At 59.2% G+C, this 24,757-nt stretch overlaps 1 protein-coding gene across 4 annotated transcripts in view; it reads left to right on the top strand.

The window, feature by feature from the left end:
• Positions 1 to 24,757, top strand: part of PLEC (plectin) — a 54,939-nt gene that overhangs the window by 8,149 nt on the left and 22,033 nt on the right. The window contains exons 1-3 of one of the 4 annotated variants that reach the window (XM_087825541.1): positions 12,605 to 13,288; positions 23,900 to 23,961; positions 24,367 to 24,456. In XM_087825541.1, coding sequence (XP_087681667.1) covers positions 12,751 to 13,288; positions 23,900 to 23,961; positions 24,367 to 24,456 — 690 coding nt within the window. In that variant the 5' untranslated portion in view covers positions 12,605 to 12,750. Of the gene's footprint in view, positions 1 to 12,604; positions 13,289 to 18,463; positions 18,749 to 23,090; positions 23,203 to 23,899; positions 23,962 to 24,366; positions 24,457 to 24,757 lie in introns of those variants that run through there. The other 3 variants (XM_087825542.1, XM_087825539.1, XM_087825540.1) reach the window with 3 other exon arrangements.

The following is a 24,757-nucleotide window of genomic DNA, read 5'->3' as shown; positions in this document are numbered from 1 at the left end:
GGTGTAGGTGGGGCCAGGTTCCTAGACCTACCACGGCCTGAGGCCAAGGGCAGTTCCAGAGGCAGACCCGTAGTGCACAGGGAGGTACAGGGCTGGGTGCCTGGTGGGGCCAGTGGGTGATGGCGGACAGCGTGGAGGGGAGTAAGAAAGTGTTCTCAGGTAAAGGGAGGAAGGTGCCCACTTGGAAGACTTGGGCCACTAGCCTGAAGGGCCTGCTCACCCTCACCTTCCTCTCCTCTGGGGGAGCTTGGGTTGTGGTTTAGCTGCAGAAGGGTCATCCCGGCTGGTTGGTCAGCTCTTGGCAAGGACCTTTCCTGATGCCCCAAGGCAAGAGGGACCTGGGGCCAGGAAGAGGACAGGGCACCTGCTGCCCACTCTGGTTCCTAAGTGGGAGCAGATCCAGGGCCAGTGCTACAGGGAAGGACGGACCAAGAGGGGTACCTGGTATGGCTGGTCTGGAGTCCGTGAGGCCTCGGGCGGGCTGGTGGGGCAGCACTGGTGCCTGGGACAGTGGAGTAGGGGGATGGCTGGGTGCTGGAAGTTCTTCACCACAGGGTGCAGGGGGCAGGGCAGCTGGTGGAAAGCCAGAAAGTGTACCCAGTAGGTATCTCTGAGCATGTGGCTTTTATGATATTTATTCTGTTCTTTTTATTTTTCAAATGTGTGTATGTTGAACTTTTGAAATGTACTTTTTTCCCTTTTCTCAATAAATGAATGGCTACATGGGAAGCTCATAAAACAGGCACAGGATTAAGTATCAAGAGATACAGTGAGCTTCACTGTTGCTGTTACCACAGGAACTCAGATTGTTTACAGAGTACAGCTAGCCCCAAAGAACATCCCTGTACTACGTGCCTGGGGTGCCTGTAACAAATTGCCAGAGTCTGGATAGCCTAAAACAGCTGGAAATGATTCTCACAGTTGTGGGGGCCAGAAGTCCAAAATCAAGGTGTCAGCAGGGCTGCGCCCTCTCAGAGGCTCTAGGGCAGATCATTCCTGCCTCCAGCCTGGTGGCTACCTGCATTCCTTGGGTGGCAGCATCTATCCAATCTCTGCCTCTGTGGCCACATGGCTTCTCCTCTGTCTTCTTAACTGTCTCTTGTAAGGACACGTGTTACTGGATTTAACACCCCCAAGTCATCCAGAATCTCAAGATTCTTAGCTTAATTACAACCACAAAGACACTTTTTCCGAGTAAGGACACATTCAGCTGTTTAGAGGTGGACATATATTTGGGGGGGCACCCTTTAACCCACTGCAGTCTGCTCTCTGGTTCTTTAAAATTCATGTCTGTCATGTGCAAAATACACTCATCCCATGCCAACACCCCGTAAAGTCTCCACCCATTACAGCATCAACTCTAAATCCAAAATCTCAACTGAATCTCACCAGCTCAAAAGCCCCAAGTCTTATCTAAATTGTCTAAATCAGGTATAAGTGAAGTGTGTGTATGGTTCACCCTGGGGAAAATTCCTCTCCAACTGTGGACCTGTGAAACTAGACAATGCGTTGTCTCCTGTGGCTTCCTGCCCCCGCTCCACTCTGCACCTGTAGCTCCGCCCTCTGGGCCAGAGGCTCCGCCCCAGGAGTCACTTTTGCTTTCTCTTGCAGGGTAGCTCCATCACCCCATTTCCTGCCTGTAGGATCCCAGAATTCCACAGCCTTCCCGCATTTTGCCTGTCTGTCCTCTTCAGGCCAAGCCTGCAGTGTTCCTGCTGACACAACACCTTCATAAACCTCCTAGGTCTCCCATGTATGTCACAGGATCCACGCCATAGAGAGGAGTATTCTCACAGGTCTTTCCTGGACGACCCCTCTCTATACCTGGCTGCTGCTGAGATGGTTGAGGGGACCTGTGAGTCAGACATGTAACCTGTTTAGCTGAAGGTTGTGCAGTCACACCCTTGGCTTTCTCTGCAGAGTGTGCTTTCCTAACACTGAGTATCCACAGCAGGGTCTTCTGCAATCTGAATAGGCTGTGGCTCCAAGATCACTGTGCTAGTTCCTTTTTTGGCTCAACAGTCCCTTCCACAGTGTAATGTCTTTCCTTCTGCACTTCACTGTGGGTAGCCAGGAGATACCTATCACATCCCCTGGAAACCTACAGGTTCATCGTATACAAGCTCCACTTTTCACCAGTTCATCCAAGTTTTCTGCCCCATCTGATAGGGGTCACCTTTCCTCCTGTGTCCAGTAGTAGGTTCCCCTAAGTAGTAGGATTTCCTTTTAAGTCCTCACCTAAAGGAACAACTTAAATCCGTCTTCTACCAACAGTCTGTTCAAGGTGATCAAGGCTCTTTATGTTCCCTAAAATTCTCCAGCCTCTGTCCAGTACTCAACTTCAAAGCCTGTTCCACACTTTTAGGTATTTGTTATAGTAGCACCCCACTCCCAGAAACAAACTACAACAATCTACCATGCACAGGTGGTCGAAAACAACAGAAATTTATTTTCTCACTGTTCTGGAGGCCAGAATCCAAAATGAAGGCACTGGCAGGGCTGTACTTTTTCTGAAGGATTTAGAACTTTCTGGGCCTCTCCCAGCTTCTGGGAGATATTGGCATTCCTTGGCTTGTGGCCACAGCACTCTAATCTCTGCCCCCATCTTCACATGGCTTTCTGCGTGTCTCTCCTCTTCTGCCTCTTATGAGGACACTTGTCATTAGAATTAGGGCCCACCAAATAATCCAGGATGATCTCATCTTCAGATCCTTAATTACATTTGCAAAGACTCTATTTCCAAATATGGTCACTGTCACAGGTACCACGGATTTAGACATGAACTTATCTTTTGGGGGCCACCATTCAATGCCCTCCCCAAGTCACCCTGCAGTGGTTGGATGATGTTTTATAAAACTTCCACATCTTTTTGTTTTGTGTTTGTTGTTTTTTAAAAATGTGCACAGTGCACCAGCTGGGTATGGCTCAGCGGTTGAGCATTGACCTAGAATCTAGAAGATCGTGGTTCCATTCCCAGTCAAGGCACATGCCTGGGTTGTGGGGTCAATACCCAGTTGGGGGTGTGCAAGAGGCAGCTGACCAATGATGACTCTCTCATCATTGATGTCTCTCTCTCTCCCTTCCTCTCTCTGAAATTGATGAAGATATATTTATTTAAAAAAAAAAAAAGTGTGCCCGGTCGGGCGTGGCTCAGTGGTTGAGCGTTGACCTAGGATCCAGGCAATGGGGGTTCGATTCCCAGTGAGGGCACATGCCCGGGTTGCGGGCTCCATCCCCGGGTGAGGGCGGGCATGAGGTAGCTGATCAATGACTCTCTCATCGTTGATGTTTCTATTTCTCTCTCCCTCTCCTTTCCTCTCTCTGAAATCAATAAAGACATATTTAAAAAAAAAAAAGTGCAGTGTGCCCTGGCCAGGCAGCTCAGTTGGTTGGAGCATGGTCGCTTGCACCAAAAGGTTGGGGGTGGAATCTCAGTTGGGGTGCATACCTAGGTTGCGGGTTTCATCCCTGGTCAGGGTGAGTGCAGAAGGCAACCGATGGATGTTTCTCTCTTTGCCTTCCTCCCTTCCTCTTACTAAAATCAATAAACATACCCTTGGGTGGGGATTAAAAAAATGAGCAGTCGCCCTGGCCAGTTTGCTCTGTGCCTAGAGTGTCAGCCAGCAACGGAGGGCCCTGGGCTTGGCTCTGCCAAGGGCACATACCTCGGTGGCAGGCTCGACCCCGGCCCGGGTCGGTGCGCGCGGGAGGCAGCCAGTCATGTGTTTCTCTCACATTGGTGTGTTTTCTCTCTCTCTCCCCCTTCCACTCTCTGTGAAAAATCAATGGAAGAAATATCCTTGGATGGGGATTAAAAAAAAGTGCAGTGTTTTGTTGTGTACAGTGGTGCCTCGGTTTCGAATGGGATCCGTTCCGGAATACCGAGCTCTGAAACGTTCGAAAACCGAGGGGTCCACAGCTGACAGCTGGGCCTCGGGATCGTGCCCTCAGCGGAAGCCGTGTGCATGTGCGACTTCCGAGGCGTGTTCCAAACCCGAGCATTTCCTTCGGGGTTTACGGCGGTGGTAAACCAAAATGTTTGTCAACGGAGACGTTTGAAAACCGGGGTACCATTGTAATTTAATTTATTTGTAATTTTTAAATTAAGTATGATGAAATATTTTAGACACATGTAACTTCTTTTCACTTACTGTTACAATGTGAACATCTTTCTGTGACATTAATTTACAATATAATATTCCTTTACATGGTAACCTTATCATACTTAAACTAATCCTCCGTCACAGAATATTAAGGTTATTTCTATTTTGTTTTATTTTCTGGTATTACAAACTGCTGCAGTGAACAGTTTTGTAGCTGGATTGCTGTGTGTGTCTACAATTGTTGTTTCAAATAGGATTTTTGGGTCAAAGGGCATACACAATATAAGCTTTATCTATACCAGGATACCATTTTCCACCTCTCATATTGGGAGAAGTCCCCAAACCTGGATTTCTGGATGGGATTGGTGAAGCTATGGGGAACAGGCCAGTGAGAGTGTCTATCAGATCTGAAAGCACCTGCTCAGGCGATAGGTGTCACTGGAGGAAGGGGCTACATGCTGTACACACAGACATGGGAGACCTCTGGCGTGTGGAGTGTCTCAGACGCCACATTTTGTGTTAAAGGGGGAAAAACAAGAATCATTTTCATGTTTGTTCAGTGTTCATAAAGAAATTCCAGAGGATAATGGGAATCGGGTAACAGTGAGCCCCCACGGCATGTGGGTGGGGAGGGGACTGTCAGGAGGGGACTTCACCATAGACTCAGCATTGGAGTTAGGCGAATGTTCTCACAATATTTAACATATGTCTCTCAGATGTTTGCTGGGTGTCTCAGCTGCTTCTCTCCACGATGCCTGAGAGGGCTCAGTCCCTGTACCTGCCCGCTCCCTGCCTTAGAGTCTCACACAGACAACAGCCTTGCCACTTTGATATAAAACACTGTGAGTGAGCAGATGAGGTGGTGGACAGAGCCCAGAGCTGTTGCATGTGGGGCTGACAGGCCAGCGGATCAGAATTGTGGTTTTAGCAAATGCATCCTTACCTTGGGGAGTGCTGGTTGTTCATGGGGCTGGGCATAGGTCCATGCCTTCTGTTGTGATGCTGGCTTTCTGCACTTAGGTTCCAACTGGTTTTTATGCATCATATTCTACAGCACTTTGTAACTTGCATTGCTAATTAACGGTGTCCCTCCCCACCCCCTTACTCTATTTGATAGCCCATAAGACATTCCTTGGGCCTTTCAAAAGTGGGCTCTTTTTGTTGGCTCTGATAGGAGGTCAGTGTGGTTTGTTTAGGTGCTGAGAGGAGCACTGTCTGTGTCCTGGTGGCCTGATGGCAGCCACACTAGCGCTGCCTGCTTCTTCCCTCCACCCCAGCACTCCTGGATCCACCCCACAGAAAGAGCCAAGGCCAGGAGCCTACAGCAGAGTGGCTGGGAGGGTCCCTAACCCCTGCTGCACTGAGGGCCCTGCAGCCCTGTGGCTGAAGAGCACTGGCTTGCTCCCCACCAGCACCACCTGACCTTGCTGTGTCACATGCCTGGGTGGCCCTGGGAGGCCCCTGGAGGTGTCGTGGTTTGAGAGGACATCTGTTAGCAGTGCGCCATCTTCCCTAGTGTACTGGCCACTTTTTACAACCAGAAGTGCTGATGTGTGTGTGTCAGATGAGTTGTCAGCATTTTTGAGATCAGCATACAGGTTTTCTCCTTTATTGGTGAAGTAAAGCTACATCAGAGCCTTCTTGGGAAGCACGTCACCCTGAAACTGCAAGAATTTATTCCTTCCTTTCCCGTGGCAATGCCTGTGAGTCCAGGCCTGGGGTACAGGGATGAGACAGCTGCCCCTGCGGCCCAAACAAGTGTTTCTGGGTTAGAGATGCTGTCCTTGCTGGGAGGGAACTACAGAGAAGTCGACCTGACAGGAAACCTCTATAGGCTGCCCAGAGATGGGGTCCGCTGCTGCAGAGAGCGAGGCGGCATGGTGTGGCGGGGCAGCCGGTCTGCAGAAGGACCTGGCCTGTTTGTGGAGGCCCGCTGGCGTCTGTGTGCAGGATGCCTGGAGGCACAGGGGTGAGGGTGATGATGTCACCTACTGGGACACACTCCCAGGGGCCAGTGCTGTCCTGGAGTTGATAAATGTGGTGGCCAGGCCCAGGGTGGTGGTGGAGATGGGGGAAGAGGAAAGGCTTGAGAGATATGGGGGAGCAGAATGATGGGACCTCCCAACGGATGGGACATGGAAGTGGGACCCAGGACCCCCCAAGAACTCAGGCAGACACCTGGTAAAGGTGCTATTCTAGAACTGGGCTGCACAGAGGGAGCTGGATAGTAACCTTTGTGCCTCTTGGGCCTTCACCAGGACCCCCAGGAGCCCTGGCAGGCACCCTACCTGGCATGTGGTGGCCTGGGCTTGCTTGGTGACCACAGGCTTTCGGGAGCCACCCAGGGTGGCTGGTGTGGTCCAATTCATGCTGTCATCACCCTCCCGGTGGAAGAAGGGTCTCCTCTGCCCCTGCCCAGCAGCTTCCCTAGAGGCTGAGGCCAACACCGAGCTGCGGCTATGGGATGTCATATGTCACCCCTCACAGGATCATTTGAATCATCTGTCCACCAACCACTAGTGGACCCCAGCAGGGCTAGCTGCCACAGGGGTAGGGGATAGACTTGAAGCAGTGGGGAGCATGAAGCTGGGAGCAGGCAGGTCCTTGGGAGCAGCAGGACCATCCAAATGGCAGGTGGGGGAGACGGCAAGACCAAGCCTGTCAGGGTCTCCCAGGACTTGTGAAGAGGGGGTGCTTTGTCCTAGACAGAGAGCCTGGGAAGGAGGAGGGCCTGTGGTATTGGGGCTTGGCCCAGTTCCAGGGACCCCGAGGGTGTGAACTGCCTCCTGGAATTTGCAGAAAGCTTCCAGAGGGTTTGAGGTGTGAGTCCAAGGGGTGAGCTCCTGGCTCAAGTGACCTGATAGGGCCCTAGCTGGGCATGGGAAAGCCATGCTGGGTCAGACCACCTGCCTTCTTGAGGGCCCTGAAATGAAATCTAGGCAGAGAGGCCAGTAAAACCTGAGGACTGTAGGGAGGGCCGTAGCCTTCTGGATAACCAGCAGAACTGGATAACCTGCTGCCTTTTCTCCCCACTGCTCACATCTCTGGCCGACAGGCCCTTGCCCACCTCCCTGGCCTGGTGAAATCCCTCCTGCAGCTCTGTCTCCAGCCCCCTCCTCCCCACTCCAGCTGTCCCCACATTCTTCCATGTTGGCTGGACTCCTTTTCTCTTGCCTTCGGGCCTTTGCCCATGTGGTTCCTCTTCCTTTGCTGGCTAGCTGCAGCCTGTCTTCCCGTCCCTGCTTGGCTGCCCCTTCCTTCGGGAAGCCTACTCTGAGAAGGAACCCAGGAACGGGCTCCACACATCCTGTGGAGCCTTTCCAGGGGCTGTGTGGCTGTGCCCCTCTTCTGAGGCCACAGCAGGTTGGTCAGGGGTCTCCAGGCCAAGTGGTCTTCTCACTGGACCTTCCAGCTGCCACTGCTTCTCTGAGAGCCTCTTGGTTGCAGGTGGCTTCAGGTAACAGTAGTGGCTGCTCACAAGTGGGCAGCCTGACTTGAGGGGCATTTAAGAGCCTGAGACATTCCTTCTCTGAATGGTTGTCCTCATGGTTTTGAAAAGTTAGGAAAAGCTGCCTAACTGTGCCCAGTCCTCACATGTTACCCCATCTCCTGCTTCCTGCCTTCACCTTTCATTAGCTTGAAAGTGTGCTCTTACAGAATTCAACTGTATACAGTTTAAAATAGAACAAGCACTGATTTTTAAATATTTTTAAAATCCTCACCAGAGGGTATTTTTTCCATTGCTTTTCAAAAGAGAGTGAAAGGGAGAGAGAGAGAGATCGATGTGAGAGAGACATCGATTAGTTGCCTCCCGCATGTGCCCTGACCACATGCGCCCTGACCGGGACCAGGGATTGAGCCTGCAACTGGCTAGGGCTGGATGTATTTATTTAAGTATCTATTAGTTTTATTTGAGGTTTAATAAGGAAACTATTCAGTGACAGGCTGAAGTTAGGATTATCCAGAAGTAGCTGGTAAAAAAGTAATAGGGACTTAGGGATAAGAAATCACAAAATCCTGTTTTAATTTCTTACTTTACTGTTTACCCCAAGTTTGGCAACTGTTCTTTCCTGAGCTCTGCCCTTATCCTGGCCTGGCTATGTCTGGGGTGAGCTACTCAGCTGCCAGGGTAAGAGCCAGCATGGGGCTGCACCTGCTTCTTTGCCCATCAACCTGCACCTGTGGGTGCTGCTAACTTCACCCCCCATGCCATCATCATATCTTCCACCCCAGCCCTGACCTGACACATAGCAGGACTGCCTGCAGTTCTGGTGGGTACTTGAAGGAGGTAGCCTGGCTGGGCAGGGTGTGGGCCCCGAGAGGCGGGGAGGGGCTTTGGGGTGAGGATAGAGGAAGGATTGGGAGGTGGGCATGGAAGGAGACTGAGGCAGGCTGGCCACATCTCGTGGAGGCTCTGTCCTCCACAGCCCAGCATGGAGGAGAGGACCAGGGTAGAAAGGCAGCTGATGATGACGAAGGGATGAAGACCCAAGGTGTGGGCAAGGCAGCCTGATGCCCAGTGAGTAAGGGAGAGCAGACCTCACCCTGCCAGTGCAGACATTGTCCCCAGCAGGCAGGCAGTGACACACAGCCCACTCCTGTGGCTCAAGAGGCTGACCCCATCAGTGATAGGGGTGGGAGGGGACCCTGCAAAGGGATGTGCTGGGTCTTCGACCAGTGGTGGCAGTGGAGATGGTGACAGGTGGACAGACTGGAAGGCAGAGCTATCAGACCTGTGGGTCTGGCTGTCGGGTCGACTCCAGGGGATTGTTCTTTTTTTTTTTTAAATATATCTTTTATTGATTACAGAGAGAGGAAAGGAGAGGGAGAGAGAGATAGAAACATCAATGATGAGAGAGTCATTGATGGAGCCCGCAACCAGGGCATGTTCCCTGACCGGGAATCGAACCCGGATCTCCTGGATCCCAGGTCGAGGCTCAACTGCTGAGCTACCCCCGGCCGGGCTCCAGGGGATTGTCCTGAGGCTGGTAGGTGGTGTGGCAGCCACAGAGCATCCCAACATGTGAAGTGCTGAGTGGGAGAGGTAGAGGCTGGGGTGCAGGTTGGAGACCAGATGGACATGACATCTTAGGAGTCAGAGTATGGAGGGCATCTTCGGTCATAAGACAGGGTAAGGTGGCACAGGAGCATGTAGGTGGGGGAGGGTGCCAGTGGAGGGCAGGGGCAGAATCGCTTGGGGCATGGGAGGTGGGGACATGTATCGTGGTGATGACGGGCTAGTCTAGGGTCCTGGGGCATGGCCGCAGGCAGGCCTGCAGCCCTGCCCTGGTGGGATCCACCTTCCCTCCTCGCCCAGGGTGCTGGGTGGCCCAGACCAATGGGTATCTTCTGCAGGGAGTGACTAGCGGTGGCGTCGAGGCCAGGGAAGCCACGTGCAGGAGCGCCCAGAGGGCCCTCTGAGGGCCTGTGGCGTGTGCCAGGGTTGCGCGTGTGGGCCTAGCGATTCTGCTGGAGTTGGTAGGGCCGGGCCCGGGGAGCTGGGGGGCTGGAAGGGTGGGGGCAATGCACGGCTGGGAGCATGCGCCCGCCCGCCCCGCCGGCTTCGATCAGCTGAGGCCCCGCCCCGGTCGGCAAGCCCCGCCCCGCGCCTCCCGACTCCGCCCCCGGCTGCGGCTCTGGCCTGGGCGGTGCGGTGCGGGGCTGGACTCCGCGCCGCCGGAGACATGGACCCCTCGCGAGCCATCCAGCACGAGATCAGCTCCCTCAAAGGTGCGGGCCGGGGACGGGGCCACGCTGGGCCGGGCAGTGCCCTCTGGCTGGGCGCAGCCCCCCGGCAGCCGTCCCGGGAAAGCGGGGACGCGGAGCTGCAGCCTCGGAGACCTGCCCCCGGCCCGCCGCGGCACCGCGGGGCGTGGGGTCGCCCGGGACTGGCGGGCAGCGCCGCCCGCAGCCTCGCAGCCGGCGGCGGGGCGGGGCGGGGCGGGGCGGGGCGAGGTGGGAGCGGCTCGGCGCCGCGCGGCCCCTTCCCCCTCCGGCTCGGCGGAGCACCGGGTCCCGCCGGCCACCCGCCGCCGGTGTCCGAGCGGGGGCGTGGGCGGGCTGGGCCTGGGGATCACGGCCCGGGCGCGCCCACACTGCGGCTTTGTTCAGGGGTGGGGAGCCTGGGGCTGCCCGAGGGCCGGGGCTGTTGCTCTGGAAACCTGGAGGGTCCTGGGGTGGGGGGCCGCCCTGCCCGCGCGCCCCGGCCCGGCCTGTGCTGAATCAGCTCCTGCGGCTGCTGGTCCGCAGGGTGGGGGCGGGGCAGAGGGGCATTCTTCCAGCCCAACCACCGGGGTGGGGGGCGGGGATGGGGTGGTGCCCCTACCCTGGCCCTGAGGGGCGTGGCAGGCCCAGAACTTCTTGCTCCGGGCTGCTCAGAGCTCCTCCCCTCCCCTCCCCACTCCTGGGCTAGAGGGAGGGAGGAGGGAGGGAGATTCCCCACCGTGCTCCGCCCCCTTCGTTCCGAGCCCCCAGCTTCTGCCTCCTCCGGCTGGAGATGGCACAGGTGTGGCAGCGCTAAGTGGGCTGGCGACATACCCTTGCAGGTCTGTGTAGTAAGAGGAGACCCTAGGTCCACGTGTTTGCGGGGCCTTGGATGTGGCTTGGAATCATTTTGGGAAGGGGGGCATGAGTTGGTTTGGTGGGGTGCTTAGGAATTCGGGGGGTTAGGTCGGGGAATCATACCAGGAAGATAGCAGGGATGTGTGGGGTGGCTGTGGAGGAGAGGAGGTCATGGGGCTGCGGGATGGGCAGGGGGGACCACCGGAGGTCTATGTGGGAGGATTAGGACTAAGGGACAGGCCAGGAGAGTGGGCTTTCTTTGGGTACAGGGCTGGGCCACTGGCCTGACACACAGCTGGGGTAGGCTCCAGAAGCCAAAGCCCTAGTGGCAGGAGGGTCTGCAGGCGCTGCCCACTCCTGACCATGCGTGCTCCTTCCTTGAGCCCCAGCCCCACCCTCCGGGAGCTGGTCCTCATGAGGCTGGCACCCTTCCTGCCTGGCTGGTTGCTGAGTGGGCAAGGTGGTGGGGCGAGAGCGGCCGCGGGGAGCTGGCAGGCAGGGCCGTGGGAACACTTGGATGTGCCTTCAGAGTTTCCACCGCCGCGTCTGCCACGACTCTTCTCTCCTGTGTGTGTGTGTGTGTGTGTGTGTGTGTTCGCCCGCGCAGTGTTTGCTGCAGGCTCTGTGGTGCCATAGCAACGGCTGCATAAGCCTGCCCCACGTGCTGCCTCTTGGCTGCTGCAGCCGCTGGCGCCTCCCACCTCAGCACCCCCACCCCGCCCTATTTATAATCAGTTCCCGGGTTGCAGAGCTTGGTGGGAATGGGTGTGTCCGCTTGCGGGATGGGGGAGGGTGCAGATCCGGGTGTGGGTCTGTGTGGGTGGAAGCAGCGCAGCCCTGGCGAGTGGAGTACTGGATTGGATGTGGGTGGCACAGGATATCCATGGTTGAGATCAGGCATGGGGTCTGGAGGTGACTGATGGGGGTCACCAGGGCCTCACGTGGAGTCTGCCACCCCTTCCCCCACCCCGTGGTTGGTCCCCCTTTCACTTGGACCCCTGACCCTCTCTGCTAGTGTGTACTCCTCTGGCCAGCATCTCTCCAGTTAGCTCACAGGCAGGCACTCAGGGTGGGGTGTCTGCATGGTGCCAGGGGCCCCGGGCTTGGGGTGGCAGGGACTTGGTGACTTTGATTTCCTGTGGCTGCTGAAAGTTTCTGGCCTCCCAACAGCTCGCCTGGGGGCGGGGAATGGATAGAGGCCCCACTCAGAGCCCCCCACCCTGCTCCCAGGGGACTCCATGTTCCTGGGTTGCCTTTGATCTGGCCTGGGAAGTTTTAAATAGGGCAGCCATTGTCCCAGACCTGGCATTGGAGGTGGGGACTGCTTGATGGACAGCAGCCAATGGCACCCACAGCCCTCTTGTCCATGTGCTGTAGCAGCTGCCCCTGCAGTTCCCCTCAGCCCTCTGCTCCCAGAACGGCAGTCCTCCCCTCAGACCTTCAGTCCCCCCAGTCCTAGTCCTCCCGCAGGCCTCAGGTACCCCAGGCCCAGATGGCCCCAGAACCCCTCTTTAGATCCTTGTGAGCCCATGAAACCCTGAGACCACAACCTTGTGGTCTGAGGTCCCTCCTGCCCTCTGCTCCCCACTTCCCTCTGCCCACCTTTGAAATTCTCGGTCCATCGCTACTCCTGTCCCCCTCCCCCTAGTCTGAGGAACCTTGAGGGAAGTGTTTAGAAACTAATGTAATTTCTGATGTTGGAGCTGAGTGGACTGGGAGGGGAGGGAAGAGGGGCTGCCGTGGTGGTGGCTGCTACTTCGAGGTATTCCCCACTCTTCCAGGGGCCCTGTGGCTGTGGGTGGGAGGGGCCCACTATGCTGCTGAGTCAGAGGGGGCCGGCCTGGGCGGCCTGGAGGGAGGGGAGGCGGGAGGCTCGCACAGGCGGTGGGCAGGCCAAGTGCCGGCAGGAATCAGGAATCGCAGGAGCCAGGCGCCAGAGCCTCAAGTCCGGAGCTCAGGCCCCTGAACTCAGCACAGAGGCCTGCCTGCCTGCTTGCCACAGGCCCCTGTTGCTCCCATTGCTGAAGAGCTTTGTTGGCCTCCTCCTGGTGCCCTACCCGTGCCCTGGACTTACCACTCGGCAGCCATGGTGGCAGGCATGCTCATGCCCCTGGAGCAGCTGAGGGCCATTTACGAGGTGCTCTTCCGGGAGGGGGTGATGGTGGCCAAGAAGGACCCGCGGCCCCGCAGCCTGCACCCCCACGTGCCCAGCGTCACCAACCTGCAGGTCATGCGTGCCATGGCCTCCCTGCGGGCACGAGGCCTGGTGCGGGAGACCTTCACCTGGCGCCACTTTTACTGGTACCTCACCAACGAGGGCGTGGCCCACCTGCGCCAGTACCTGCACCTGCCTCCGGAAATCGTGCCTGCCTCTCTGCAGCGTGTGCGCCGTCCTGTTGCCATGGTGATTCCAGGGCGCCACACCCACCACATGCAGGCCATGCAGGGTACCTTGGGCTGCCGGCCCAAGCGGGGACACCTGCCAGCTGAGGACCCTGTCCATGAGGAGCGGAGGGTCTACCGCCGAAAGGAGCCTGGGGAGGGGGCCCCTGAGCCCCCTGTTGTGCCTGCCACCACTTCTGGGACCCTGGCGAGGCCTGGCCCGGAGCCTGCCCCAGCCACAGGTCAGCTGCATCCTGGCCCCAGTCATGGGGAATGGGAGGGGGTGCTGTGGCCTAGGCCTGGTGAGTGGGCTGGGGGTGGGAGTAGCACATGAGGGGGCCTTGCTCACACCAGCAGGTGGTGTGCTCTCTGCCTGAAGGTGTTGGGTGCCATGGTATTGGACTATGTGGCTCCTCCTCCTGGCTTGAAGACCTGGGGTGGTTAGGCCAAGGAGGAGCACATGGACCCCTGCCAGCTCATCCCCAGGCACACCCTGGGGATAGAAGTGGTGCTTGTGGCCCTGGACTGGCAGGACCAGCTGTTAGCACAGCATTGCCCCTCTCCCTAATGCTTCCCTTACCCAGTGTCCTGTCTGCCCCTAGGCCCTCTTGTACCAGGAGGAGGAGTTCAAAGGAAATGCTGGGATGGATGAGGTGTAGTTGCTGTCCAGCAGTGTGGCTGGGCAACCTACCTGACCTTTCTGAACCTTGCTTCTGTCCAGTGTGGGTGACCTCTGCCCACGTGGTTTTGTGGCTCAGATGTAGTATTGTGACTGGGTCCTCAGCTGGCTTGGGGTTGGCGATGGCCTAGGGGGCAGCCCTGGGTCGGGGAGACGAGCAGACCCCAGGTAGGAGCACACTGGCAGGCCAGAGGCCAGGGCATGGCGGGCGCTGGACCCAGCCCAAGGTCTAGGCAGATCTTTTTTGGTGGGAGCTGGATCTCAGAGGATGGGACAGGTCCTGTTGTCCCAGGGGTTGCCAGCAACCCCTCACTGTGGCCCTTCTCTGTAACATACTTCTGTCCCGAAGCACCTGTGCTGACAGGACCCAGGTGGGTAGATGACATGTGTCCTATGCAGCTTTTGGCTCGCCCATGCACTCAGTGGCCTTGGTGCTGACTTGGGGTGGCCCAGGGCCCCCAGTATAAGGCATACTCAGCCCTGGCTTCCCTCTTTGTGTCTTGACACCTGGGGAGGAACTTGATATTTGAGGGGCTGGGAAGGGGGCATGGAATGTGGCTGGCCCAGTTGCAGGAATTTGCCAGGTGAATGGGGGTCATGGAATCCAGGTACTGGCCCATGGTGCTGAGCAAGAGCCCCATTACTGGCCTTGTCTGGATTGGACCCACTAAGGCTGTGTCATGGAGGCCCCTCTGGGCGGATTGGTGGGATTGTGAGGTACAGGGGCCGCCTCTGGATCTCCCATGGCCTCTCCAGCTCCTGTCAATGGGGCAACAGTGTTTCCTATAAGGAGATGAAGGCGCTGGGCGGCCTTCCCCCTCACCGCACCCCTGTGCCCTCAGTGGTTTGCAGACCAGCCCTCTCCCTCTTCTCGGGTCCTGGTGTGGTGATCTCAGGCCCTTCCTTCCTTTTTTCTCCTTCCTTCCAGGTTGGACTGCTGGGCTGCCTGGCAGGCATTTGGCAGCAGGGCCAGGAGGGGGACTGGGTGTGGCCACAGTGGGCAGGGAGAGGGTACCCCCAGCCCCGATGGAGGTGACTCAGCCTTCCCTTCTTTGCTGTAGCCGCAGCCGAGCCGCCAGTGGTGGCAGCTCAGAGTTTCCAACAGGAAATGAGCTCCAGCCCCGGGCTGAGTCAGGGCCCCGGGTGTGGGCTCCCTCCTTCCCCTGCGTCCCTTAGGGCCGGCCCGGGTCCGGAGGGCCACTCTGTGTGGTGTGGTGCTTCCTCGTCAGTCATTTGCAGGGGTCGTGACGGGTCCACACTTGGGCTGAGGCAGTTTTGGTGACTCTTGGAACATCTACTTCTCACAACTTTAAGGATGGCCAAGTAATGAGCCCCAGTATCCCTTCCCCACCGCATCGCCCCTCTCAAGTTGGCAGAAGGGTGAGGTCAGGAGCCTGTGGAGCCAACTGCACTGTTCCCCAGAATGACCTCCGTCAGATGGACTGCCCGGGGGGCCATGGACAGTGCAGGGCAGTCACACATGCTCCCAGCCTGTGCCCTGGTGGTTTGCTCCTCAGTGTGGGAAGGTGTCTACCAACTCTGTCACCCACATACCAGCCAGACCCAGACTGAGCCCCTGGCCCAGGGAACCCCCACCATCTGGGGATGAACCGGATGAGGGGGGAGCTTTAGGAGCAGTCAGGGAGGGCCCCTCTGAGGAGGTGCCCTGAGCTGAGTCCTCACCCATGAGGAGGAACCTGCTTGGCCAAGAGCAGCGTAGCACAGGGAAGGAGAGAGGGAGGCCTGGTGGCAGCCAGGCAAGGATGTGGGATGGCTCCGAGTTTGGGTTTGCTTTGTGTGGGGAATAGGTTTTTATGTATGAATTTCATTTACATTGCAAAGCAACACTTTTGCCTGGCTCCAAAATCTATATGAACCCATTCGTTTATAGAGAAATGGTGCCATCTGAGCAGTGGGCACATGTGCGTGTTACCTGCTGTGCACCTCACCTTCCCACAGCCTCATCCTTAGGGGACTCGTGTCAGCACACAGAGCTGCCTTGCTCTTTTGTGTGCCTGAGTAGGGCCTGGTGTGGCTGCCAGACATTAGGGTCTAGTCCTAGCTGTGCCTCTGGGTCATGTGTGTACTGCAGGAAACCTGTAGATACAGGGGTTATGGCAGAACTAGGGTTGCCTTTTACCTGGTCCTGCAGTGGCTGGGTGGGAAGGGCAATGAGTGGAGGAGGACCACAGAGGCAGGGACACGGGTGTCACATTTGCCCAGCTGGTCTTCGGAGATGTGTGGAGGAAGGATCGGCTTTGGGAGCTGAGGGAATGAGGGTGCTGAAGAAGTCCAGGGTAGGGGGCTGTGGAGAGGAGGGGAGGGGGGTGGGCTGGGCCGTGCAGGACAGCACACTGGTGGTCTCTGGGAGCTATGCCTGAGGGCTCAGAGGGCTCGGAATGGGCAGGTTGGCCCACTGCACCACCCAGGCTGGTCTGACTCCGTCAGCGGGCTTCAGCTGTGCTCCCCTCTGACTAAGGGGTGGCTGTGAGGAGGAGCCAGGGCTCCCAGAGCTGGGTGGGGAGCCCTTCCTCTGCCTTCCACCCCTTCTTTCCTTCCTGCCTCCCTTCCTTTCCTCTCTGCCGGCTCCCAGAGGCCTGGCCTGTGCTCAGCTGCCATGGACAGGTACAGCATGGAGGAGCTGATTCAGCTGGGCCAAGGTAGGGTAGGGCCTGGCAGGACCGCAGGCATGCAGGGTAAGGGGGACCCAGGTCTCCAACTGGGCTGGGCTCTCCCAGACAGCTTGTGGCTGGGGCCCTGAGGGGCTGGAACTCGAGGGTGCAGGATGAGCACAGCCTCTGCTCAGAACTGCCCACGGAGGGTCTGGTGTGGAATAGAGGTGTCTGGCCCTATCGCAGGTCTCTGTGGAGTGGTAGAGGGCTTCCCACTGCCCTTGAGGAGCTGGTGCCAGCCCCCTAACCCCCCCACGGCTTCCTCTGAGGTTCCCCAGTCAACAGAGCTGGCCGCTGCAGGCCAGTTCCCTTCAGAATGAGTTTCTGAAGCATTGGGTGGGTCTCCCTGCATGGACCAGGCTGCTCCTAGCCCAGTGGTCACAGGACCAGTGTGGTCTGCTGTGTGTTGCTGCAGGCTGGCCAGGCACGCCAGAGGGGACTCCTGGGCTCAACTCACAGCCTGTGTGCCATAGGCCAGCTCCTCACCCTTTCTGTCCTTGGCTTCTCATCCGTCTGATGCTGTAATAGCACAGGGCTCACTTCATAGGGTTCTGTGAGGGTTAAATAGGATTGCGCTTGACAAGGAGGTGGCCTCTCTTGACAAGGAGTGCCACAGAGGCCATATAAACCTGTGTCTTGTCCTCAACCCTCTCTGTCTGCTGGGGCATGGGGGGAGAGGGCCAGGATTGTGACCCCCATATCCTGTTTTGTGGGCACACTGAGGTCCAGGTCAGTCCAGGATGTGGCGTGGGCCTGCCTGCTGACGAGGACCTCCAGCCCCAGGCCTTCCACAGACCAAAGCAGCTGGGGTTCCTGGGGTGGGGCCAGGGAGTGGCGGACACCAGGAGTGGCCTGGGGCAGGGAGGCACAGCCCCTTGATGGGGGAACTCTTCACATCCGCCTGCAGGGTACTGCCGACGATGGGCTGCCCTGGCCTCTGGCTGGCAGCATGGCCTTAGGGAGGCTGTCTGTCGCTTGGGGGCAGGTGCTGTGACTTGTGCAGGGGTGCCCTTGCCTGTGTGGCCTTTTCCAAGTGCACTCCCACTATTGCTCAGGTTGGGTTGTGTGTGCTCGCTCAATAGGGCCAGTGCTAGGCCAGGAGCCTTCTTACTAGAACTGCTATGGGAGCCTGGGGGTGATGCTGGTGGGCACCACCCAGTTGGATTGGACTGTGATGGCTGTGGGCCCCAGTGCCCTCGCTCTGCACACGTCATGTTCTAAGTCTGGACAGATGACAGGCCTTGCTTGTCCTCAGATATTTATATCTCTCGGGCCCCCTGCCCACCCTTCCCCTCCCCCATGGACACAGACGCTGCTGCTGACAGCGCACGCCTGTGCCCTCCTCCCTCCCGACACCACCACTGCCCGCTCTCTGCAGCCTCTGAGGGGGCCTGTGACCCTCCCACACCCCACACCCACTCCTGTCTGCCCCAAGGGCTCCTGCTGCTGTCCCCAATGAAGGTCGTGCCAGGTAGGTGAGAGCCTAGCTGGGGCGGGGGGCCAGTGCCAGGGCTCTGTCCTGTTTCCCTGCACACAGTCTGCCATCTCAGGCCATCCCCCGCCCCCATCCTTCCAGCCCTGTTTGCTGTCCCACGTGGGGGGCCTTGGGACTCTGTGGGGCACTTGTCTTTGAGTGTCGTTGGGTCATCTGTAAGCCTGGGGCCAGTGAGGGCTGGGGCACTGGCATGCATCCCCTTTGGTGCCTGGCAGCTGTCACCAGAGGGCACCCTTGGAGGCAAAATGGAGTACTTGGGCACCTGGGTCACCCTCCTGGTGGGGGTGGGGGTGGGGACCCATGCTGAGGCCACCTAGGCTGTGCTGGGGGTGCCTCATCTTGGCCGAGAGTCACCCATGCATCGCTACAGGCCCCTCCTCCCAGCGGGTGTGGCTGTGGGTAGGCAGGGGTTAAGGCTCCTGCTAACCTTGAGCGTGATAGCTGTGCGCAGGGACAGCTGAGCTGGGCTGGGCACAGCCTCGGGTGGGGAACGCTGCCCAGTGACTGGGAGGGAGGAGGGGAGGGGAGGGGAGGAGGAGACGGTGGGAGCACACTTGGTGCAGGGACAGGACTAGTCTCAGCCAGGCAGACAGTGCTGTAGGGCGTTCCTGCAGGCAGGGCGGTCCCTGGTCCCTGCACCCCCTGGCCCGCCCTCACGCAGGGAACGGAGGGGGCTGCTGGCCTCTCGCAGCCTTCGGAAGGGCAGCTCTGCTGCTCTGCCTACAGCCTTGAGGCCCCAGAGCCATGGAGCCCTCAGGCAGCCTGTTTCCCTCCCTGGTGGTGGTGGGTCATGTCATCACCCTGGCCGCCGTGTGGCAGTGGCGTAGGGGGCGCCGGCGGGCACACGATGAGCAAGGTAAAGGTAAGCCGCTGGCTGCTACTGGCTATCCCTGGGCCGCTGTCACCGGCCACCGCCCTAGCCAAAGGGGGCCGGAGGCGGGGCGGGGGCCGTGGGCCACCTCCCTTTCACCCCTGCATTTCCTTGTTCCCTCCCCTTCCTGTCCCTGAGCTAAGCAGCAGCACGTGGTAGTCAGAAAGCAGTCAGTAGCTTGCCTCCCACCCTGCACAGGAGACCCTGCCCGCCTCCCTGGGTGAGACACGTGGAGAGAGACGAGCTGGGCTCTTGAATGGGGGGGGGGGGAGACATGGGCAATGCAGGAGCACCCCCTCGGAGGGAGGCCCCTCCCAGCTTCTAGGGACACAGTGAGCACAGGTAACTGTCAACACAGAAACCAAGGTGCAGGCTTCCTGGGACAGGTTTTGGGAAAGGTTCCTGCCCAGGACTGAGGTCCCGCCCACTGTGAGAAGTTGAGCTGCAGAGTTGAGGCAGGTGCCTGACACCTCTGCCAGTGCCCAGGACGGACTCGGGGCGGGCAGCCAGGCTGCACTCTGCCCTCCCCCTGCTCAAAGTCACCCACTCTGGGCTACAGCCGTTGGCAACCATGCCCAGCACAGCACTACTCAACATAGGAAGGGGCAGGGCGGGGCCTGCCTCCACTCTAGCAAATGGAGGGGGGGTGCACAGGGCTGTGGGGATTGGGCTTCCGGCCAGGGGACTGCCCCAATAGGGGTTTGGAAGTTGTGCTCAAGATTGCGCCCAGCACACCCTGGGGTGCAGGGGCTCATCCTCCGTGGGGGTGACCAGGATGCCTCCTGGGAGGCCTGCTCTGCCACACCCTGGATGTCAGACCCACTGGGCCTGAGGTCTGAGTCAGGTCTGGGTTTCTAGGCGTGGCTTGGGGGGCTGGGGAGTGGCTGGTGACTCAGCTGTGGTCAGTAAAATTCGTAGGCCAGGGTTTCTCCCCCTTGGAATTGGCCCTCTCTCCCTCCCTCAGCCCACTCTTGTCCCCTGTCCCCGAGTGGGGAAAGGGCTCCTCTTCGGCCACTATGGCTGCTCCCTGTCTCCACTGCCCCGTAGTGCCCTGGGCTTTGGTGTCTTTGTCCTGTTCTGGGCTGTTCTCAGCCACCTACTCCCTCCCCCCACTCCCCAGCCTCTCTGGCGCATCCTGCTGGGAGCCTCCTCCAGGGGTTTCCCGTCTCCTGGGCGTTCCCCTGGGCAGCCCCTGAGTTCCCAGGCCCCTTTGCCGGCGTGGGCTGCCTTCCCTGCCCCCAGGCCTCCAGGGTTAGGGTCCTCCTCCCAAGTGGGGGCGCGGCTTCCGGTCCTGCACTGGGCGGGGCACCCCACCAGGGGCAGGTTCCTCGGGCCTGGCCGCCGGCCCGCTGCGGCAGCGGGGGAGGGTGTGGAGCTGCGCCCGGCGCGCGGTGGCCTGGGGAGCAGAGGCGCTGCGGCGGGGCCTGCGCGGCGGCCACCCCAGGGTGCCTGGGCGCATGGCTGCGGCGGGCGCGCGGGGCGCGGGCGGCGCCCTCGCCGCGCAGGAGGTCCTGTTGGAACGGTTGTGCTGGCTGGACGGGGGTTGCGAGCGCGTCCGCAGGGGCTACCTCTACCGGCAACTGTGCTGCGTAGGTGGGTGCAGCTATGAGGGTTGGTGGCCAAGGAGGGGGCACCAGTCTCCCCGAGAACGGCTGCCCGGCGTGGGGAAGGGGTGGTGCCCATCTCAGGTGCAGCCCCGCCCCTGCGCTCTGTTCCGGAAACACCTGGGAGGAAGGCGGGGTGACGTCCCCTGGGCCCCGTTGGTTCCTTCTCAGGAGTGGGGGTAGGTGGGCGGGGACAGGCTGCGGGGCTCTGGCCTTGGATTCTGGACCCCGGGCAGTTGGCAGTCTGGGGCAGTTGGCAAACTGGACGAGGGAGGAGGGAAGGAGGCGCAGAGGGCGGGGCTCTGGGCCTGCTTGGCTTTCAGGCTCTCCGCTTGTCTACGGGCTTCCTCTCCCAGACACATCTTCACTAGCTGTGAGACCTCTAGCTTTAGTTCCCACATCTGTAAAAGGGGTGATGATGCTCTGCAGAGGGCCTTGGGCAGCTCTGGGGGATACTGGGCTGGTGCCAGAGAGTCAGCTGCCCTTGGATAGTTCAGGGGTCAGGCACATGTGTGGGAGCCAGTGCTGGGCAATGTGTCCTGGGGGTTGGTTGAACTTGCAGCCAGTGGCCTAAGGGGGGGGTGGGCACACAGGGGCTGGGCCAGACTGGGAAGGGATGTCTGTAGCTTTGGGCTTCTGAACAGGATGGATTGGGGAGGGAGCAGCTACAGTCAGGGGCAGGGCAGTGGGCAGGGCTAGGAGGGAGGGCCTATGGAGGAAGGGAGAGGATGAGTTCTGAGACCCCAGGGCTCAGAGGAGGGGGACCTCCAGGGGGATGGCTGTACCACTCGCCCCCCCCCCCCCCACACCTGTGGAGGCCCCTCAGTGGCAGAGAGAAGGCTGGGGAAGAGGTTGGGGTGGGGCTCAACACCAGTCTTGGATGTCAGGCCCTGACTCCTCTGGGTTCCAGCTTCTGAAGTTCCTGATCTCCCTCTTGACCCATTCCCAGGGGCCTCTGGTATCTGTTTCCTAACCAAAATGACCCCCTATCTCTGCAGACAGGGTTCTGCCTTCCTGTTACTGCTGGACTAACCCAGGTCATGCAGGTGCTAAGTACAAGTTCCTGAACTCTAGACTGCTGCTAGGTCAAGGGGTCCTCTAAAGAGGCTCCAAACCTGGGGAGAGGGCAGGTGGGTGTGTTGGGGGCTCTGAGTTCTGGGTGTGTCCTGTACTGGGAGCAGTGACCAGTGGGGTCAGATTTGGGATTTTCTTTGGCCTCTCTCAGGAGGGTGAAGAGCTGATGTTGGTGGGGTTGTGGGGGCGACTGAGTGGCCAAGCATCTCCAGGTGAGGGTGTGGAGGAGGTGTATCTGCATGTGTTGTGGTGCAAAGGGGCCTCCCCACCTTTAAGGAACCCACTAAGACATGGAGGAGAGGTGGGTGCATAGCCAGCTCCTCCAGTCTTGGGCCCCACCCCACAGGGTTTGTGCGCCCTCCTGTGGCCACAGAGGGGCAGCAGGGATGGGGTGGGGTGAGCTGTTCCCGGAATTGGGCCCTGAATGCTGGGGGGGAGGGGGGGTGGCCCACAGCTGGGTCACATAAAGCCAGATGCTCTAACTGGAAAATTCTTGTGGTCTGGGCCCTGCATTCTTTCCTTTGGTGGTCTGCTAGTGCCCAGTGCTGGCTGTAGGCAGCTCCTTGGGCCCTTGCACCCTTTGCCCTGTCTTCCACCTTTACAATCCTTAATAGCTGCTATCTGTGAGCCTTGCCTATTGCAAACAGCCCCACCCATCCTGCGCCCACTGCCCCAGAGCAGCTTCCTTTCTAGTGAGTCACCATGCACTGGGCGGGGGTGGGGGGGTGGGCCCCCTCCCCAGCCCTGACTCACTGGCGGGGCCCCACCTGAGTGCTCCCCGCTGCCCCCAGCCCCCTCCCCCCAACTGAGGCAGAGTTCCTGCTGCTCGGGCTGGGCTGTCCTGCCTGGTGAGTCAACACTCAGCTATGAGCTGCTCCTGCCCTCCGTGTGCTCTGCCTGCAGAGGGGCACTGCTCTGGGATGTGCCTGGTGGGCAGCTCGGTAAAGGCCAGGCCTGCACAGAACCAGAGTGCCCAGACAGGGCAGAGTAGAGCCCAGCAGGGGGCTGGGAACATGGCAGGGCATGTGGGTGTATGAAGAAGTGTGATTTAAGGGGCTGTAAGATAAGGATGGGCCGTTGGTTCTCCCCAGGCCAGGTGTCACTCAGTTTGGGGAGTCCCTCCAGAAGGTAGGGTGGGCAGGCTGAGGGCAGCGGGCCTGAAGCCTGTTGTGCTCTCTGAAGTGAGGCCTGGACTGGGGTACCCTGGGTCCAGCCATACTCAGGCCCCACTCCCTGTGCTGGGGGTGTCCTTTGGGGTTGCCATGGGGATGCAATCAGTATGCAGTGAAATGCCAGGTCCCTTCACACCGTCCCCCACTAGGGCTGCTGCGGGCAGGGTGGGTGAGGAAACCCCTTGGCTTCCTGTTTCTGTCGGCAGAGGGTGGGGCTGTGGGGGAGGGGTTGTCTTCTTCCTGCCGGGACACTCCCTCTGGGGGGTGGGCAGGGTGGGGTGGGGCTCTTGGGGCGGGGACTGGTGCTGGGGAGTACTGTGGGCAGGGAGTGGCCAAACCAACTCACTGGGAGCTGAACTCGCTGCTGAGCTTGTGAGCCGTATGCTCAACCAGCTGTAGCCGCCTGTGTGCACAAAGGGCTTCAGAGCACAGCACCCGGGGGCCAGGGACCAAGTGCCGAGGGGCGGGAGTGGCACCATGTCTCAGCACCGGCTCCGCATGCCAGAGCCTCAGGGCCTGGGTAACAAGAGAACCAGCTCGGAGGACAATCTCTACCTGGCCGTCCTCAGGGCCTCGGAGGGCAAGAAAGGTAGTGGGCACCCCCCCTGGGCAGGGCAGGCTAAGTTTGGAAGGGCCCACTTCCTGTGGCAGGAAGCCTGGCTCTGGGTGGGGTTGGGACCCAGGCTCTGAGGGTCTGAATTTGGGGGAGAGACTCAGACAGGGGCTGGAGCCTTGGGTAGTGTGCTGTCCTGGCCCAGGTGCAGAGCTGCCCAGCAGGGAAAGGGCTAGCCCATGTTGGGAAGGCTGGCAGTGGCCTCTGGGCCTTGGGTGTAGGGCCATAGTGGGTAGGGGGCTCTCTGTGCCCTGGAGAAGGTCCATTACTCTGTTGGGAGGACGAGGCTCCCCCTTGCCACCCTCCTGACCAGGTCTGGGTCCTGGCGGGGGACCTCTTATGCTTAGGTCTCCAGGAGGCACGTGTGCGAATGGGGCAGGCTGGGACTTGTGTGCTCTGGGCTCTGGGCGCGGCTCTGGACCCTCCCATCTCCAGAGGGAGACAATAGGGGGATTGAACAGCTGGCACCTTGTTTTCCTCGTGCTCTCCCTCCTTGGACGGGGCTGGCTGGGCCTGGGTACCTTGGTCTGTGTGAGTCTGGTGGGGGGTGCTAGGTCTCTGTGATTTTGAGGCCCTGTTCAGGTGCCAGCTACTATATCTGCACGGTGGTCACCTCCTGGGGGTTCTGGAGGCTTCTCCCAGGCCTCAGGTAACCTGGCCTTGTCTCTTCCAGACGAGCGGGACCGTGTGCAGAAGAAAACCTTCACCAAGTGGGTCAACAAGCACCTCATCAAGGTGGGTGCCTGTGTATGGGACTGAAGAGACCCAGTGGAAGTGAAAGAGGGTGCCCCTGGCCTTCCAGGCAAAACAAGAGCTGCCTGCCCCTGCCCAAAGTTGCCCCTCCCCTGCCCGCAGGGTCCTGAAGGCCTGGGAGCTCACCTTTCATCTCAAACCTATGATTTTCTGTCTTTCTCTGCTTCCTCCTGTCTCCTCCTCTTCCTTCTTCTCCGGGACTCTCCTGGTTTCTCCTCATCTGCCCTGTAGCACTGGAGGGCAGAGGTAGGTGCCTCTTTGAGCCCTGGGGCATATTCTCTGGGCCCCCTGCCTCTTACCCTTTGTAGTCAATACCCCCCCCCCCCACCAGGGCCTGTTGTTGGCTCTTGGGAATGTGTGGCCAGCCCAGCCTTTCTGTCCCTGCAGGCCCAGAGGCACATCAGTGATCTGTATGAAGACCTCCGTGATGGCCACAACCTCATCTCCCTGCTGGAGGTGCTATCCGGGGACAGCCTGGTACGTGTGCCCACCAGCCCCCTGTGGCCCTGCCTGCCTCACCTGGACACCCTGCCTGCCTTCCCTCCTTGGGGCCTTTCCCACAGGCCCATTCTGCCTGGCCTGGCCTTGTGCCTCACAGGGCCTCTGGTGCAGTGTCCGGCCAGCCTGGGAGTGGCCCTGACCCCACACTGTGGGCGCATGGCCCTGCTGCTCTCCTCATGGGAAACCCTGATACAGTAATCTCATGCTCTACTCTGCTTTGGTTTCTCTGCTGCTTGGACTCTGAACCTTGACCTCTGCCCTTTACCCTTTGCCCTGC

This window comes from Miniopterus natalensis, chromosome 16 (genome assembly GCF_054644295.1).
Source record: "Miniopterus natalensis isolate mMinNat1 chromosome 16, mMinNat1.hap1, whole genome shotgun sequence".
NCBI classification, from domain to species: domain Eukaryota; kingdom Metazoa; phylum Chordata; class Mammalia; order Chiroptera; family Miniopteridae; genus Miniopterus; species Miniopterus natalensis.
The sequence above is the reverse complement of the archived record's forward strand: the minus strand, read 5'-3'. Positions and strand labels throughout refer to the sequence as shown.